The following is a 16651-nucleotide window of genomic DNA, read 5'->3' as shown; positions in this document are numbered from 1 at the left end:
GAAACAGATCATCACTCTGCCGACAATGGCTTTAAAGGTAAAGTCAGAGGGCGGATAATGGAGACGGGGGAGGAGGCAGATAGAAAAGTGCAAGAAACAGAAAACCGGTCACTGTGGAACTGCACAGGATGTGGGGGTCTCGGTGCAGAGACTCAGCATCAGGAGAGACAGAGAGAGCTGGTTAAATTAACAGGATGGAAACCACAGCAGGAGTAGCTATGGAGCCATCCCGGGGGTGGAGTGGGTCACTATCAGGGCTTCACTGAGGACACAGAGTGAAGAAGCCGGCAAATATCCTCACATCCTCACTGTGAGATGAGGTCTCGCTCTGAGCCCTAGTCAGATGTGTCTGGTGCAGCATGAATGACTTGTGGGTTGTCACTTCTAAACTGGAGCCTAGGATTCAGGACTCCTTCATGGCTGAAGAGTCTGATTTGTGAGTATACGGTCTGTCAGTGCAGTGTATAGGAATTGGATGGTGCCCTTTTAAATAGTTTGTGAGCCCTGTAGTGGTGCTCACTGTGCTCTGTGTTTTAGAAGCTGCCAGAAATCAGCCAGAGCAGTAGGATGAACGCAGTGTACAGGCCTGACAAGATGCTGTATAGATAGTAACCATGGTTACTGGGGACCCAGCAGCGCCCTGTGGTTTCTCCACGTTGCTGGCTGTGGGGAGGTTGAGCAGACGTGGTTTATAAGACAAGGCAGTGATGTGAGATGTACGGTGACAACCAGCAAGAGCAACAGTTGCAAACCCAGCGAGGAGGCTGGAGCTCCTACCTGACGCCAGCCTGTGGACCTGTAGAGTGAGGCAGAGAGCGACGTAGCCGGGCAGAGCAGAGCTCACTGTGGAGCCAGGGGAGAATGAGGGAACCTTCCCCCTCATCGTAGCTTGGTCTGGGGAACAGGAGAAATAACAAACCAGACGGTGGGTGTGATGCACTGACAGTGCCATGGTTGTCTAACTTTCACAGCCCTGGTCCATTGGTCAGTTATGTTTACATTAGCACAATTCCAAATATTCGTACACTAAGGTCAGAGGGGACCATTCGATCATCTAGTCTGATCTGTGACACAAGCCAAAGACTCTCACCCTTTTACCCCTGTACTGAGCCCAAACTTGTGTTTGACTGAAGCATCTTCCAGAAAGTCACCAAGTCTTTATCTGAAGACAGCAAGAAATGGACAATTCATCACTTCCCTTGGTAGTTTATTCCAGTGATTAATCACCCTCACTGTTACAATTCGGTGCCTTAATTCTAATTTGAATTTGTTCATTTTTAAATTCCAGCCACTGGTTCTTGTTATGCCTTTCTCCACTGTATTAAAGAGAACTTTAGTACCATGTGGCAGATGGGGAACTTTACTGAAATATTTTTATGAACTATTGGTAGGACTCTGTACTGATCCCCTTGGCATCGCTGCTGCTTTGGGGGAACGAATTGCTTCTCTCCCTGGGACATGGCCGAACAGGCTAGGTATCTGAGATGTAGTGCCACTCAGACTGTCTGGGCTGGAATCAACACATATCAATGGAGGATCTTGAAAAGACAACGGGAAGCCTCAACACCTGAGCATCAACTCCTAGAGCAAGTTTCTTCCCCCCACCTCTCTGCAGGGAAGAGGAGCAATAGCCCAGACCTGGAGCACAAAGGGAGAAGGTGCCAGGTGACTGTGTTAAAGGACTGGGCTGACAGAGGCACAGGAACTCACTTGGGACTAAGAGACAGAAAAGGTGACAGGGAGAGAGCGAGCCAAGCTGGACCCTCTAGCAGCACAGCTCAGCGGAGCCCCAGCTCTGGCCCGGCTGAACCCTCTCTTAAACTTTGCTTCTCTGGGCTGACCTAAGGACTTTCAGATACCATAGGCCAGGTGACTAACAGATCGTTACTTGGTTTGGAATAAGGCTGCCTGGTGTCACTGCAGATACTCACTGAGAACCTTGAGCCCTGAAGGGGTAGAACAAGTCTCCTGCAGGAGTCTGGCTTGGTTGGACTTGCTTTAGGGAGCCGTGGAGAAAGCCAGGGATCACTAGTGCTCAAAGTCCCAATTTCTGAGTCACTGAAGCCATGGACCTGTCTCTGTGGAATTGTGTGGATTGTGGGGTCCAGCACAATAAAGGGGTCACTCCCAAGGTCCTGGCTGAAGGCCGGGGCACAGACCAGACCTTGTGAATCCATGACAGAAACTCACCTCTCAATCTTCTCTTTGCTAAACTGAACAGATTGATCTCCTTCAGTCTCCTACTGTAAGGCGTTTGCTCCAGCCCTCAAATAATTTTTGTGACCCTTTTCTGCAGTGTCTGTAATTGTTTGGGGTGCAATGCAGACCTGTAAGGGGTCACTTGCATCACTTGCCCTGACCTCCCGAGTGTGGCTGCTCAGAGCCCCCAGAAACCTGCCCGCGTCACACAGGCGCCTGCCTGGGAGCAGTTCAGAGCTGAGCTCTCTTGGAAACGTGGCCCTAGGCCTCTGGCCCCCAGCGCCTGCAAGAGGCTGCGTGGCTGTGAAGGGCAGTGGGGGGCTTCCAGCAAGAGCTCACACCACATAGCACCGATGGAAGCTCTGGCTGGGTCTGGACTGTAACAGGGCGAAGTGGCTGTAACCTGCCTCAGGCCAGGACAGCTGCAGGAGCAGCCACACTGGGGAGGAAGTAGGTGAGAGCAGGGCTGGCAGGTGAGTCACTCACTGAGCACCTGCATTCAGTGGCGGCCTCTGAGAGCCTGCCAGTGAGAAGTAAAGCTCCCCCTTTCCTGCCAGAAACCCCCATGAGGGCAGCAGCAACCTCCCCTGCCCTCCCTTGGGGTGAGTCGCCCCCCGCCCCCTGCCCCGGAATGCAAAGGGCCTCGAGGGCACAGACAGGTGCAATTTGCACTTGGAGGGGGAGATTTTGACAAAGACAGGGGAGTTAGGATCAATGGGGCTTGTGCTCCTGAATCCCTTAGGAGCTTCAGAAAATCTCCCCCTGCCTGCATCAATTGCACCCAATCTGGCCCCAGGTGTTTTCCTTCCATCTTTCACCCCCTCATTCTGGAACTTCACGGTGATGAGCTGATGATGAAAACACCTGCACAGTCCCAACAGTGCCCCCCAGGAAAATTACAACTGGTGATCGGTTCCTACAGCTGTCAGTAAATAAAGCAGAACAGCAAACAGCCATGAACCTGGCAGTGGATCAGTGACTGGACGGGTCTCTGAATCTGTGTGAGCATCTCTACAGCCACAGCTGAGTTCCCAGTTGGAAAGTGACGCTTTATCCCCCAAATCCCGGGAGCGAGGCCCATTGATAGCAGCAGCTTCTCGACTAATCGGTGCCATGAGCCAGGAAATACCAAGGAAGCAATTCAGCTGGGGTTGCAGTGAGTGAACCCCTACCTGTGGAGTCCTGTGGAGTTGTGTCTGAGCCGTTCCAGTCTCTCCAGCGGGCTCCCTGCTTCGCTAGCACCCAGAGCCATTCTCTCTAGGGAGAGCTCCTGCTCCCAGTGACTGGTTCCCTTTCCCAGGCTGTATCATCCATCCTGCCAGAGGGGTCAGGGAGCCACAGGGTTTAACTCCAGCCTGCCCCTGAGCTTTTCATTTAGTTAATATATTTTATATGTAATGGAAGCGCTGTCCTCTCTTGGCACATCCACCAGCTTCAAAACCGAAAGAAGAAGAGAGGCAGGAACGTGACTGTGACCTGCTCCTCCTCTGGACGGTTATGGTACAAAGATCAAATTCCTCTGACACACCCACAGCGCTAGTGAGAGGGCAGCTTTGGTGCCTGCAGCCTCAGCTCTTAACTTCGACTGGTGACACAGTCAGTTCTGGAGGCTGTTTTCTTGTGCTCCGGGAGTCGCTGTAATTACCTCAGCGCTGTGTAAAGAATGGGACCAAAGTCTGCATCAGCAGCCGCTAGACTCGGTGGCCGTGTTAATTTATTCTAGTGCCCTGAAATATTCCTCATTCCCAGCCCCACCCTCCAAACACATGCAGGATTCATGGCTGAAAATACTCATTGATGAAAAATTAGCCAATGACTATTGGGGGGATAGGGTTTATTGCTATGATCTCCAGGTGGCCCAGCCCCACCCTTTGGGCCTCAGCTCCTGCAATGTTATTCAGACAGCCTGGCTGAGACACTCCTCTCCTGGGCCCCAGCTGCTCTGCTCTTCTCCAAGAATAAGGTTCCAACAAGCCAGGGAAACAAAAAAGCAAGATGGTGCCTGGCTGCATGCAACAAACCTGCTGAATTCTCTGGGATCTTGGAAAAATGCTAAATCCCATCACCGGGGAATGTTGTGATAATCCGGGTAAAAATGTCCCTGAATTGTGAGCTGAGCTGTGAAAAGTGAGCAACTGTCATAAATATAAAGGGAAGGGGTAAACACCTTTAAAATCCCTCCTGGCCAGAGGAAAAACCCTTTCACCTGTAAAGGGTTAAGAAGCTAGGATAACCTCGGTGGCACCTGGCCAATGAGGAGACAAGATATTTTCAAAGCTGGAGGGGGGGAGAAACAAAGGCTCTTTCTGTCTGTGTGATGCTTTTGTCGGGAACAGCAAAGGAATGGAGTCTTAGAACTTAGTAAGTAATCTAGCTGGATATGCATTAGATTCTGTTTTGTTTAAATGGCTGATAAAATAAGCTGTGCTGAATGGAATGTATATTCCTGTTTTTGTGTCTTTTTGTAATTTAAGGTTTCGCCTAGGGGGATTCTCTATGTTTTGAATCTGATTACCCTGTAAGGTATTTACCAACCTGATTTTACAGAGGTGATTCTTTTACTTTTTTTCTTCAATTAAAATTCTTCTTTTAAGAACCTGATTGCTTTTTCATTGTTCTTAAGATCCAAGGGTTTGGGTCTGTGGTCACCTATGCAAATTGGTGAGGATTTTTATCAAGCCTTCCCCAGGAAAGGGGGTGTTGGGTTTGGGGAGGATTGTGGGGGGAAAGACGTTTCCAAGCGGGCTCTTTCCCGGTTATATATTTATTAGACGCTTGGTGGTGGCAGCAATAAAGTCCAGGGGCAAAAGGTAAAATAGTTTGTACCTTGGGGAAGTTTTAACCTAAGCTGGTAAAAATAAGCTTAGGGGGGTTTTCATGCAGGTCCCCACATCTGTACCCCAGAGTTCAGAGTGGGGAAGGAACCTTGACAGCAACATTAATAAAATATCACAATAGCCTATAACAATAAATGCTGATAGGAAGAGCTGCAAACAGAGCCAGAGCTACCCCATTGGATGCCATAAGCAGGAATAGTGCGGGGTGGCCCTGACCCACCCCTGAAAATTCTAACTGCATTATTTCCATAAATCATGGACCCTGAGCTGCTCGGGGCCCTAAGCTACTGCTTAGTCTGCTTATGCCGAGTGCCGGCTCTGGTGGGAGAGAAACCGACTGAATCAATCCCAACAGACAGGCTCCTGGTTTAGCTCCAGGACTGTGTTAAGATCATGCCTGGTAAACATGAGAAGTGTGGGATGGGAAATCAATGCACCAGAATGAGTGTGTCTGAAATTAGGCCTAGCTGGTGAATATAATACTGAGGGGGTGGGCTATTTCACCCACTGGTCCCCCTTGGGGTCCTCTAAAAGAGAATTTGGGGGGGAAATTAGCCACTGGCTGACTGGGAAATGGGTGAGCCGGAAAGAGCGAGCTTCACTGTCATGGCTGCCACCCACACTGTCTCTTGGGACCTCACAGTCCACCATTACACTGTTGGGCCTTCATAGTCCTGCTCCAGAGAGATGCACTGACCAGACTGCGCCAGGGAGTGACCCAGGTGGCATCACTACCTCCACCGACTCTGGCTAAATCCCAGACACCACTTGGAAGAAGAGACTCTGTCACACACACACACACACACACACACACACACACACACACACACCCCTGTGTGTCCTTTTCTTTCCCTAACTTATTTTTATTCTGTCCTATCCCTCTCCTTTTGCCATCTGTATATTTTGTAACACTGCTATCAGCCTGTGGCCAGAAAGAGGCAGCTGAAAGCAATGTCCTAAACAGCTGGATGCTGGTACAAGTTTGCTTTGTCCTCTGAGTGGCTGATCAGACTGTGTGCTGTGATTGTCCAGCAGCGAGGTTGTGAGTCAGAGTCAGACCCCCAGACAGAAGCTGCATTTTCTCTCTTTGCTGTTCTTTTCTCTCCCCTCTGGTGGGCTTGTCTTGTTTGGTCTTCTAGGAAACGGAATCGGACTTTCACAGCAGCAGTGGCAGCTTCAGCCCATCTCAGTTAACTTCTTCCCTCTTTCTCAGGAGGAAAGTATTGCCATTTGTGATACCAGCTAAACATTGTCATATGGGGGGGTGCTTCCTTCTAAAATCTCTCTACAGCTAAAGGGAATGGGAACAGAGGATTTTGTTAAAATGTGAGCCTGAGTCAATACTTTATATTTCAAATGTTTTAACTGTTTGCCCTTCTTTTCTGTATCTTTAATAAAAGGTTAAAGGGATGTTTAATGGTGTGTTTGCCATGGGACTAAGCTGGCTGAAGTCTCTCTATACCAAACCCCGAACCTTGTTTAAAACTGTTTAATGTTAGATAGTGACAGGGTCATGTTAACGCCTTTGATTCTTTGGGCCCATTTATTCCATCAACATTAATACAATATATAATATAGCATACAGTCATAAGCTCCATGGGGCCTTGGCTCAGATGCCTGGGGCAGTTCTCTCTTTTCAGAGCTACTGTTTCAGGCTGTCTGCAGACTCAGGCAGTCATTGTCTGTTCTCATTTTCAAAGTTATCTCTGCAACCACAAAGCTAGGAACATAGGCTGAGGTTTCGCAGCCACCTAGGGGATGGTACGATGACATTGCCTGGAGTGCCATATGCCCCATCTGTGACTGTGAGCAGCAAATATCACCAATGGCCAGAGATGGGACATTAGACGGGGAGGGCTCTGAGTTGCTACAGAGAATTCTTTCCCAGGTGTCTGGCTGGTAGGTCTTGCTGACATGCTCAGGGTCTAAGTGATCACCATTTTGGGGGTCAGGAAGGAATGTTCCCTCAAATCAGATTGGCAGAGACCCTGGGTTTTTTTGTCTTCCTCTGTGGCATGGGGCACGGGTCACTTTCTGATTTAAACTAGAGTAAATACTGGATTCTCTATTGCTTAAAGTCTTGAAGTCATGGCTTGAGAACTTCAGAAACGCAGCCAGCAGCTAGGGGTGTATTACAGGAGGGGGTGGGTGAGGTTCTGTAGCCTGCAATGTGCAGGAGGTCAGACTAGATGATCATGGTGACCCCCTTCTGGCCTTGACGTCTATATGAGTTGGGTGCCCAATTCCCATTAATTTCAAATGAGAAATGAACATCCAAATGTTGTATATGGCTTTGAAAATCCCCCCCTGTGATTTCTGAAGATGCAGATGGAGATTCTGGAGCTCAGTTCTGCTGCAAGAGGTGAATTCTGCAGCCTAAGAATTTAGAAATAAACTGGGCCCAGATGTAATAAAGGAAATAATATTTATATAACACCCACCTGCCCAGGCTTCCCTCTGCAATAGAGAGAAACCTCTACAAAGTTCTGGTTGTGAGAAATGTGATAAGGGCAGGCAGCTGGACAGGAGCTCAGCAGCAGTTCCTTACCCAACCTGGCTAATAGCCATCAGTGGACTTAACCTCCATGAATTTATCCAATTCTGTTTTAAACCCTGTTATAGTCCTAGCCTTCACAACCTCCTCAGGCAAGGAGTTCCACAGGTTGACTGTGCGCTGTGTGAAGAAGAACTTCCTTTTATTTCTTTTAAACCTGTTGCCCATTAATTTCATTTGGTGGCCCCTAGTTCTTATATTATGGGAACAAGTAAAAAATTTTCCTTATTCTCTTTCTCCACACCACTCATGATTTTATAGACCTCTATCATATCCCCCCTTAGTCTCCTCTTTTCCAAGCTGAAAAGTCCTAGCCACTTTAATCTCTCCTCATATGGGACCCGTTCCAAAACCCTAATCATTTTAGTTGCCCTTCTCTGAACCTTTTCTAATGCCAGTATATCTTTTCTGAGATGAGGAGACCACATCTGTACACAGTATTCAAGATGTGGGCGTACCATGGATTTATAGAAGAGCAATAAGATATTCTCCGTCTTATTCTCTATCCCTTTTTTAATGATTCCTAACATCCTGTTTGCTTTTTTGACTGCCGCTGCACACTGCATGGATGTCTTCAGAGAACTATCCACGATGACTCCAAGATCTTTTTCCTGATTAGTTGTAGCTAAATTAGCCCCCATCATATTGTATGTATAGTTGGGGTTATTTTTTCCAATGTGCATTACTTTACATTTATCCACATTAAATTTCATTTGCCATTTTTTTGCCCAGTTACTTAGTTTTGTGAGATCTTTTTGATCTTCATAATCTGCTTTGGTCTTAACTATCTTGAGCAATTTAGTATCATCTGCAAACTTTGCCACCTCACTGTTTACCCCTTTCTCCAGATCATTTATGAATAAGTTGAATAGGATTGGTCCTAGGACTGACCCTTGGGGAACACCACCAGTCACCCCTCTCCATTCTGAAAATTTACCATTTATTCCTACCCTTTGTTCCCTGTCTTTTAACCAGTTCTCAATCCATGAAAGGATCTTCCCTCTTATCCCATGACAACTTAATTTATGTAAGAGCCTTTGGTGAGGGACCTTGTCAAAGGCTTCCTGGAAATCTAAGTACACTATGTCCACTGGATCCTCCTTGTCCACATGTTTGTTGACCCCTTCAGAGAACTCTAAGAGATTAGTAAGACATGATCTCCCTTTACAGAAACCATGTTGGCTTTTGCCCAACAATTTATGTTCTTCTATGTGTCTGACAATTTTATTCTTTCCTATTGTTTCAACTAATTTGCCCGGTACTGCTGTTAGACTTACTGGTCTGTAATTGCCAGATCACCTCCAGAGCCGTTTTTAAATATTGGCGTTACATAAGCTATCTTCCAGTCACTGGGTACAGAAGCTGATTTAAAGGACAGGTTACACATCATAGTTAATAGTTCCGCAATTTCATATTTGAGTTCTTTCAGAACTCTTGGCTGAATGCCATCTGGTCCCAGTGGCTTGTTACTGCTAAGTTTATCATTTAATTCTAAAACCTCCTCTAGCGACACTTCAATCTGTGATGATTCCTCAGATTTGTCACCTACAAAAGACGGCTCAGGTTTGGGAATCTCCCTAACATCCTCAGCCATGAAGACTGAAGCAAAGAATTCATTTAGTTTCTCCACAATGACTTTCTCATCTTTAAGTGCTCCTTTTGTATCTCTATCGTCTCTGCAACAGAAACCTTTTGAAGCAGGATCATTGGATTATATTTGTCTTGCCAGCTGCTTTGATTTCTGGGTTTGATACCTCAGTATCTCCCCTGGATTTCCCCAGAATCTTTCACACAAATTATTGCTGGGAACATTGATATTCCACTTTCCTGTCAGCTTGCTTTCTTTTTCTTTATTCAACTCTTCCAAAGTTCATGAAAGAATAAATATATGACTAATAAGGGCCCAGAGACCACAGTGATGGGTTCAGTATAAGTACCTGAATAGAGCAGAAGGGATCACCCCCTGCTGTGGTAAAACCTGCTGGAGGGGTTGTAGCTGGAAGAAGTCTCCATGGGGGCCCATAGGGGATCTCCCATAGCTCTGTGAGTGGGTGGGGGTTGCTCTTCCACACAGTGAGCTGGAGAGTTGCCTCAAAACTGGCTAGTGCTGGGTGATGAGCAGGAAGTCAGGACCTTCTGTGTGCAGGCCCCAAGTCCCAGGCAGTCCTTGGAAACACAGCTCCTAGGGAGCAGCACTAGCAGGGAGTCCCCTGTGATAACAGCTGCCCCTGGGGAACCCCTGAAAGGGGGATCCCCACTACGAACAGGGGGGTGCAGAAAATATCAGACAGGCCCAGGTGATATTGTCTTTTCCAAGGAACCTGCACTGGGCTGAGAGAAGGATGATGGGTGTCCCCAGATCTGGACCCCCCATTCCCCTCACCATCTCTTATAGGACCCATGCCCTGTGGGAGCGGGGGCAGTGTCACAGAGACCTCTGAGCCCCAATTTCATGGGAGCAGGAGACCCTGGTGCAGAGGTTTCCTGTGAGAGCACATCTGGACAGGGGGACATGAGTCACCCCTGGATTTGGTAACTTTTCTTCACACCAGTTTGTGCTGAAAGGCTCCTTGTCTCCGGAGGCAGGAATTGTTCTAACCTTCAGAGTTTACAGCAATAAACAGGATGTGTAGCACATAAAACATTCCCTTATCAGGTCAACGGTTGCTTGATGGCCAGGGACACATGAACTGTCTGGCTCTTGGAAAGTTTCATTCTTAAAAAGAGAAGGAAGAAAAGTTTGAAAACCTCATCTAACACTGAACAATGTAACAATAGTGGCAGATACTGGTTCACACAGGGGACAGGGATAAGGGTTCAGAACCCCTCAAGGGGCAAGCTCTCACCTTGTCCCAATTGCCCCCCACTCCTACTGCCATCCCCATATGTCAGTCACCCCCATATGCCCCTTCCAGTGTCCCACCCCTATCCTCTCATCTTAGCCTGTTCCCTTCGGTCCTTGTCAGATACAGCCTCATGCTTTAAACCTGTGAGCTCCCATCCCACTCCCATTGGGTGAAGGGTTAAAATCCCCGCTGACATCAATGGGGGCTACAGCCGGGCTCCCATGTGGGGACCGTCCTATGCAATTGCCAGTGGCTCAGTAGCACATATGACAGCAGAGGGATGGTGGTGCAAAATCCAGTCACTTTAGCCTGTTTGCCCCCAAACTCTCCTCCCTCTCCTAAGACAGAACAACGCTTTGAAACATGGTTATTAAATGGGGATGCCCCCTCCACACCATGTTTATACCACTTTAGCAGCTCAGTGACATGCAGGTTACCGCCCCGCCCGCCCCCCCCCCCACACCTGCCATGTAGAAATACCCTGATTGCCCAACAGGAGGACGCAAGACCTTCACCAGCTGCTATTTCTCCCAGTGCTTGGCAAATAATCTGCCTGACTGATCTGACTCCACACAATCTGCTGCATCCAACGCAAAGAAACACTCAGACTGAACTTTCCCCTCATCCTGTGTCATTTATGACCCAGTTACAATTTATGACCATGTTTAATAGCAGGAGAGAGGAGCAGGTGGTGAAGGAGAGAGATGAAGAGTGGAAAGGTGTAAAAGATGAATATACTCTGTGGGTCAGGACCAGAGGGGGATGTGTGTAACTCACATTCACCAGAGGGTTACAAGTGCACCGAGGGGACCTTTCTGCTCCCTTGGGAGGGGTGGAGATGACACAAAGCTCACACAGAAAGTCAGGGTTATGGAAGTTTTGGAAATTTCAGCAAATGTAAATGCTACAGAACACTAAAGATTCAACCCCCCCTCCAATTTTGCCCCTCCCTTTGCTTTCTATGGCAAGCATTGGCCAAATTCTTCCGGCCTTTAGACAGTATAAAGTGGAGAATATTTAGTCCCTGAACTGTCCTTGCATGCAGTGAAGGGACTTTGCAGACATGCAAGACAGTACAGACTTGCACAACTGATGCTAAATTCCATGGTGGCAAAGTCAAGCAGATTTTGCTAGGTAGCAGTTACTGACACCCATGGTGTCCTATCACCATTTGCTGTCTCTCCTTTCTCCTTGGTCTCAGGGTAGTAAATTATGACAGATGGGGTACCCCTTACAGTTTTTTTACCTTTCTCATCTTCTGGTTCAGGAGTAGCAAACTGTGACAGGGTATCACCCACCTGTCACAATTTGCTGCCTCTCCCCTCTGTCGTCCTCTGGTCCAGGGGTAGCTAATTGTGATGGATCTGGTCAGGCAGCTCCAGCTCACATGAAGGATGGGCCTCTGGGCTCCCGACTCCCACATTGGCCTGCCTGCCCTGTCAATCAGGTTGACCTGGCGCTTTGGCCTCTCCCCATTGGCCCTGGGGATCTCCAGTCTCAGGATCTTAATTTTTCTTCAGCCTTTCCCCTTCCTTTTGGGATTGGGAGAGTGCCAAGCCTCCACTAAGTTTCTTAGGGTTGCCAAACCTCCCGCTTTCACCGGGAGTCTTCTGCAATCTGGCTCTATCTCCCGAAGGTTACTGAAGCCACACGGGCAGATTTTAGGCTACTGGAAGTTTTGTGGCACATCGGGGCTAAGGCAGGCTCCTTGTCTGCCCTGACTCCGCAATGCTTCCAGAAGCGACCAGCACATCCCCGCGGCTCCTGGGATCGGGGCAGGAGGTCTCTGCGAACTGCCCCCACCCTGAGTGCCAACTCCGCAGCTCCCATTGGATGGGAAATGAGGCCAATGGGAGCTGTGGGGGAGGTGCCTGCAGGCCCCCCTCAAGGGTCACAGGGACGTGCCAGCTGCTTCTGGGAGCAGCACAGGGCCAAGGCAGGCAGGGAGCCTTCCTTAGCCCCTCTGCACCACCGACCGGGAGCCACCCAAGGTAAGCGCCACCCGGCCAGAGCCTGCACCCCACACCCCCTCCCACACCCTGAACTCCCTCCTGCACCCCAAACCCCCTGCCCCAGCCTTAAGACCCCTCCCACACCCAAATTCCCTCCCAGAGCCCACACCCTGAACCCCTTCCCACACCCCAACCCCTTGCCCCAGCCCTGAGCCTCTTCCTGCACCCAAACCCCGTCCCAGAGCTTGCACCCCTCACATCCTCGTGCACCCCAACCCCCTGCCTCAGGCTCAGCCCAGAGCCCCCCTCACACTCTGAACCCCTTGGCATGAGACCAGAGCCCACATCGGGTTCTGGTGTATCGATCAAGGGTTGGGCCAAAGGACTCCCGATGGCCATGCCCTCCTCCTCCTCCAAACTGTCACTTCTGGGCATGTGTCCGTCTGGAACCCGGAAGTAACGCCTCCAGGGGGCAGGTCTTAGGGTGACAGGTGGGCGGGGCCTGAAGGGTCAGGGGACGGGGCCTGCGTTTGATTGACAGTAGGCCTCTCATACTACTCACTGGCAAAGCATGTTTCCTGTCCCTTCTAGTGGCTGGTGCACACACAGCACAAGAATTATTCCCATAGCTGGTGTGGTGGGGATCTGAAGAGACAAGGTTCAAATCATGTAGCAGAGTCAGGGAGGAGAACTTTGCAGTTCAATGTGTTTCTATTTATTTATTTATTTTTAATCATTGTTGTTGTGTCCAATGGCTTGTTTAATTCACACAATAAGGAAAAAAAATTTTAAAGCAGGATTATGGTTAATAAACATTTTTATCTGTAGGTTCTGGAGCAATGTACAACCAAACCCAGCTGTTCCACATTTCAGACATTCAGCACATAAGTTTCTTGCTAGTGCCACATCTTTGCATGTTTGAAGGCTGATGGGCACCGTGACCAGCCAGCCTTCCCAGAGCTCCATGAACAGTTCCTGAGTTATATAGTTATATGCAGTAAACACCCATGCAGGCTGGAAAGGAACATGTCACAGGCTGCCTAATGTACCCGGACTGGCGGATAAATGTGCCTCTCTCTCTTAAACACGTGAGTTAAGAATTGCAAGTCAGCACACTGGAAGTCTCTTGGCATATGGAACAAACAGGAGCCCCTTTGAGCCAGCACCCCACGAAGTGACCCATGGGGGGACAACCCACTTTTCAGGAGCAAAACAATGAGTTTTAGGAAATATAAGGAGAAGCAAAGAGATATTTTGTCCCCCGTTTCCTGAGGAAACACCTTGCAGGGCCTGGGGTGTTCAGGGAAATTGGATCCTGGTTACGACTGAAAACCAGCAGCTCTGTCAAAGACAGAAACCTTGGGAGAAACGCCAGGGAACTGGAAGCAAAGGGCAGTGGGGAGTGGCCAGGTGCATGGTGGCCTCACTCTATGGCATCTGCAGCTATTGATTCCAGTCAGACAGTTCCCAGAATGCCTAGAGTAGGGCTGAGCCCTGACTTCATTCTGAATTGTGGATGCTCAGAAGCTGTCAGGATTGGGCCCTAAGTAGTTACTTTGTTCCCAGCCTGGTTACTATGGGCCAAGTCAAAGGGACAAGTGCTCAGTGCAGTGTCCCTTTACAGTTCATATCAGGGAAGATGGCGATTGGTTGGTCTCTGGGGGTTTAACAATCACAATGATCATTAAAACTACAATAGATCTGAGTCGTTTGTATCTTAAAATGACTGAGAAACCTTCACTAACCTGTTCCCCAGAGATGCCGATAACCTGAGTGTTGTTAAACTTCTTTTGCAGGCTGGACCCCAAGGCACAAGAAGGTCCGATAACCTGATCTGGTGCCCCTCGAAATCAGTGGAGATTCCCAATCCCATAAAAGGCTTTTGGATCAATCCCTGAGTGCCTTGGTCAGTCACCCCGAGTGCCATTCACTGCACCCCAGTAACTGGGTTCTCTGCAGATGAAGTGCGGGGGGGTGGGGTTGGGGAGGTGAAATCCACCCCCATCCTGGGGCCAGGACATAGGGTTCCAGCACAGCCTGTCCAACCTAAAATAAGCCCCTCCCCCAGCTTGTGCCCTGGAGCTCTGGCTGCAGCTCCCCTGCACCACTGGGACTCCCCTTCCATGGGGCATTGGGGCTGCTTCCCCTCCAGTAGCTAGTCCAAGCCACCCTCTTGTTGCTGCAGCCCCACTACTATTTTTAGGGTGATAGCTCCAGCAGTGTCAGCATGTGTACATGTACCCGAGCGGGGAATCACACCTCCCAGGTGCTGTGTAGACGTGCCCTCAATCAAACTAGGACATTCGGAATGTAAGCAGGGTCTGAATGAGCCCTCCCCTGACACCTACTGGTGAGCTGGGGAACAGCATTTTAGGAGCCGACCTTGTTTCCGTGGTCACACCCACCCTGCCCGGTGCTCAGCATGATGGGACTGCTTTGCCCAAATGGTCCCTTTTGGCTGGTATTGGATCACCAGTCCCTTTCTTATTGGGGGCAGGGGCACTAAAGGGTTGTTATCCTTGTTGTGTGAATCGAGGTCAGCAGAACTGTGCTCGGCATACCCTGATTAAGGGACTCACCCCCACCTAAATGGCTGAAGGCCAGTGGAGTTGAGAGAGGGTGGTGCCAGATGTCTGTATTTGCTGGGCGGGGGGGGGAGGATACTAGGCAACATGTGATCATTCTTGTGTCCACTGTGTAATACCAGAGCTGATTAAAACTCACCTGAGAGTCTTGTTGTACGCTGACAGAGCTGAAATCACTGATAACCTGACTTAAGCATTAGGCCTGCTTTGGCATAATGTCTCTGATAAAATAGGACAGTTTATCTGTGATAGCAGTGAGGCTTCTCCTCTGACAGCTGAAATCACTGAGATCTGTGTTAGGTGGTAGGACTTCAAGACATCCCAGAGAGTGTGGGGCGGTGAGCGGACAGCTGGCCTAGCAGCTGGCGAAGTGGCGAGTCGAACGGTGAATGGCTGGCAGGGCAGCTGGTGCCAGAGCAAATGCCTGGATAGCCTAGTGGGCAAGGTGCACTCACCCCCACCAGGGGGGGAAAGTGAACTCTGCAGATGCACCTCTGACCTGTGAGGTGGGTGTTTGCTCATGGTTTATGTTTATAAATCCTGCCTGTGACATTTCCCCACATTAATGCTGGGTTACTTTCTTCCTTTCATTAAAAGTTTCTTTTCTACACTCATACTCTGTGCTTGCAAGAGGGGAAGTAATGCCTCTAGAGGTGCCATGGGGGTGGTGCGTAATTTTCCCAAGTTACTGGGTCGGGGCTCGGTTACTGGGTCGGTTCTATGTTGTATTGTTAAAAAGGAAACCCCGGATATTGAACCCAGCCCTGGTTGCTGCCAGCTCCACCTGGCAGAAGGGTTATGTTAATTCACAATGAAGGCGTACACAGCCACAGACAGACTTGCACTGAAACAACAATAGATGGGAACTAAACCCACTTGAGTTATTTCAGTGACACTTGGTGTGCAGAGGAGCCTTGGCTTGGCTGTGTCTTGCTGAACAACTAACCACCCGCCTGGGACCAGCCAGGCTACAGGAGCTCCCTGGGTTAAGGTCATTTCACTTGCCTCAGGTTGTGGGGCAAGTCATTTCTGCACGGCTGAGGTTGTGGGGCAATTTCAGCCCGTGCACATCGGCGGAAGCACTCTATGTAGAAGTCCAGTCTGCTGTCTCGACCTTCAGGAGTAGTCCACCTTGTAATCCTTCTTTTTGTAGTGTTGGTAGGGAGGTCTCTGTGGATTAGTATGCTGTTCAGAGGTGTATTGGAAATATTCCTTGAGTCGGAGATGTCGAAAATAGGATTCTAGGTCACCACAGAACTGTATCATGTTCGTGGGGGTGGAGGGGCAGAAGGAGAGGCCCCGAGATAGGACAGATTCTTCTGCTGGGCTAAGACTATAGTTGTCTAGATTAACAATATTGCTGGGTGGGTTGAGGGAACCATTGCTGTGGCCCCTTGTGGCATGTAGTAGTTTAGAAAGTTTAGTGTCCTTTTTCTTTTGTAGAGAAGCAAAGTGTGTGTTGTAAATGGCTTGTCTAGTTTTAGTAAAGTCCAGCCACGAGGAAGTTTGTGTGGAATGATGGTTTTTTATGAGAGTATCCAGTTTTGAGAGCTCATTCTTAATCTTTCCCTGTTTGCCGTAGAGGATGTTGATCAGGTGGTTCCGCAGTTTCTTTGAGAGTGTGTGGCACAAGCTGTCAGCATAGTCTGTGTGGTATGTAGATTGTAATGGATTTTTT

General features: G+C 49.1%; 3 protein-coding genes across 3 annotated transcripts in view; 1 reads left to right on the top strand and 2 right to left on the bottom strand.

The window, feature by feature from the left end:
• Positions 1–893, bottom strand: part of LOC122461320 (butyrophilin subfamily 1 member A1-like) — a 28386-nt gene extending 27493 nt beyond the window's left edge. The window contains exon 1 of the mRNA XM_037914823.2: positions 778–893. Within this exon, the coding sequence (XP_037770751.1) occupies positions 778–883 (106 nt within the window). The 5' untranslated portion in view covers positions 884–893. The remainder of the gene's footprint in view (positions 1–777) is intronic.
• LOC102936186 (butyrophilin-like protein 2) overlaps positions 1–16651 on the top strand; it is a 1677894-nt gene that overhangs the window by 1374227 nt on the left and 287016 nt on the right.
• The window catches only part of LOC114020220 (butyrophilin subfamily 1 member A1), a 1361724-nt gene that overhangs the window by 1282302 nt on the left and 62771 nt on the right, over positions 1–16651 (bottom strand).

Source organism: Chelonia mydas, chromosome 14 (assembly GCF_015237465.2).
Source record: "Chelonia mydas isolate rCheMyd1 chromosome 14, rCheMyd1.pri.v2, whole genome shotgun sequence".
In the NCBI taxonomy this organism is placed as follows: Eukaryota; Metazoa; Chordata; order Testudines; family Cheloniidae; genus Chelonia; species Chelonia mydas.
Note: the sequence above shows the minus strand (reverse complement) of the source record. Positions and strands in the feature narration are given on the sequence as shown.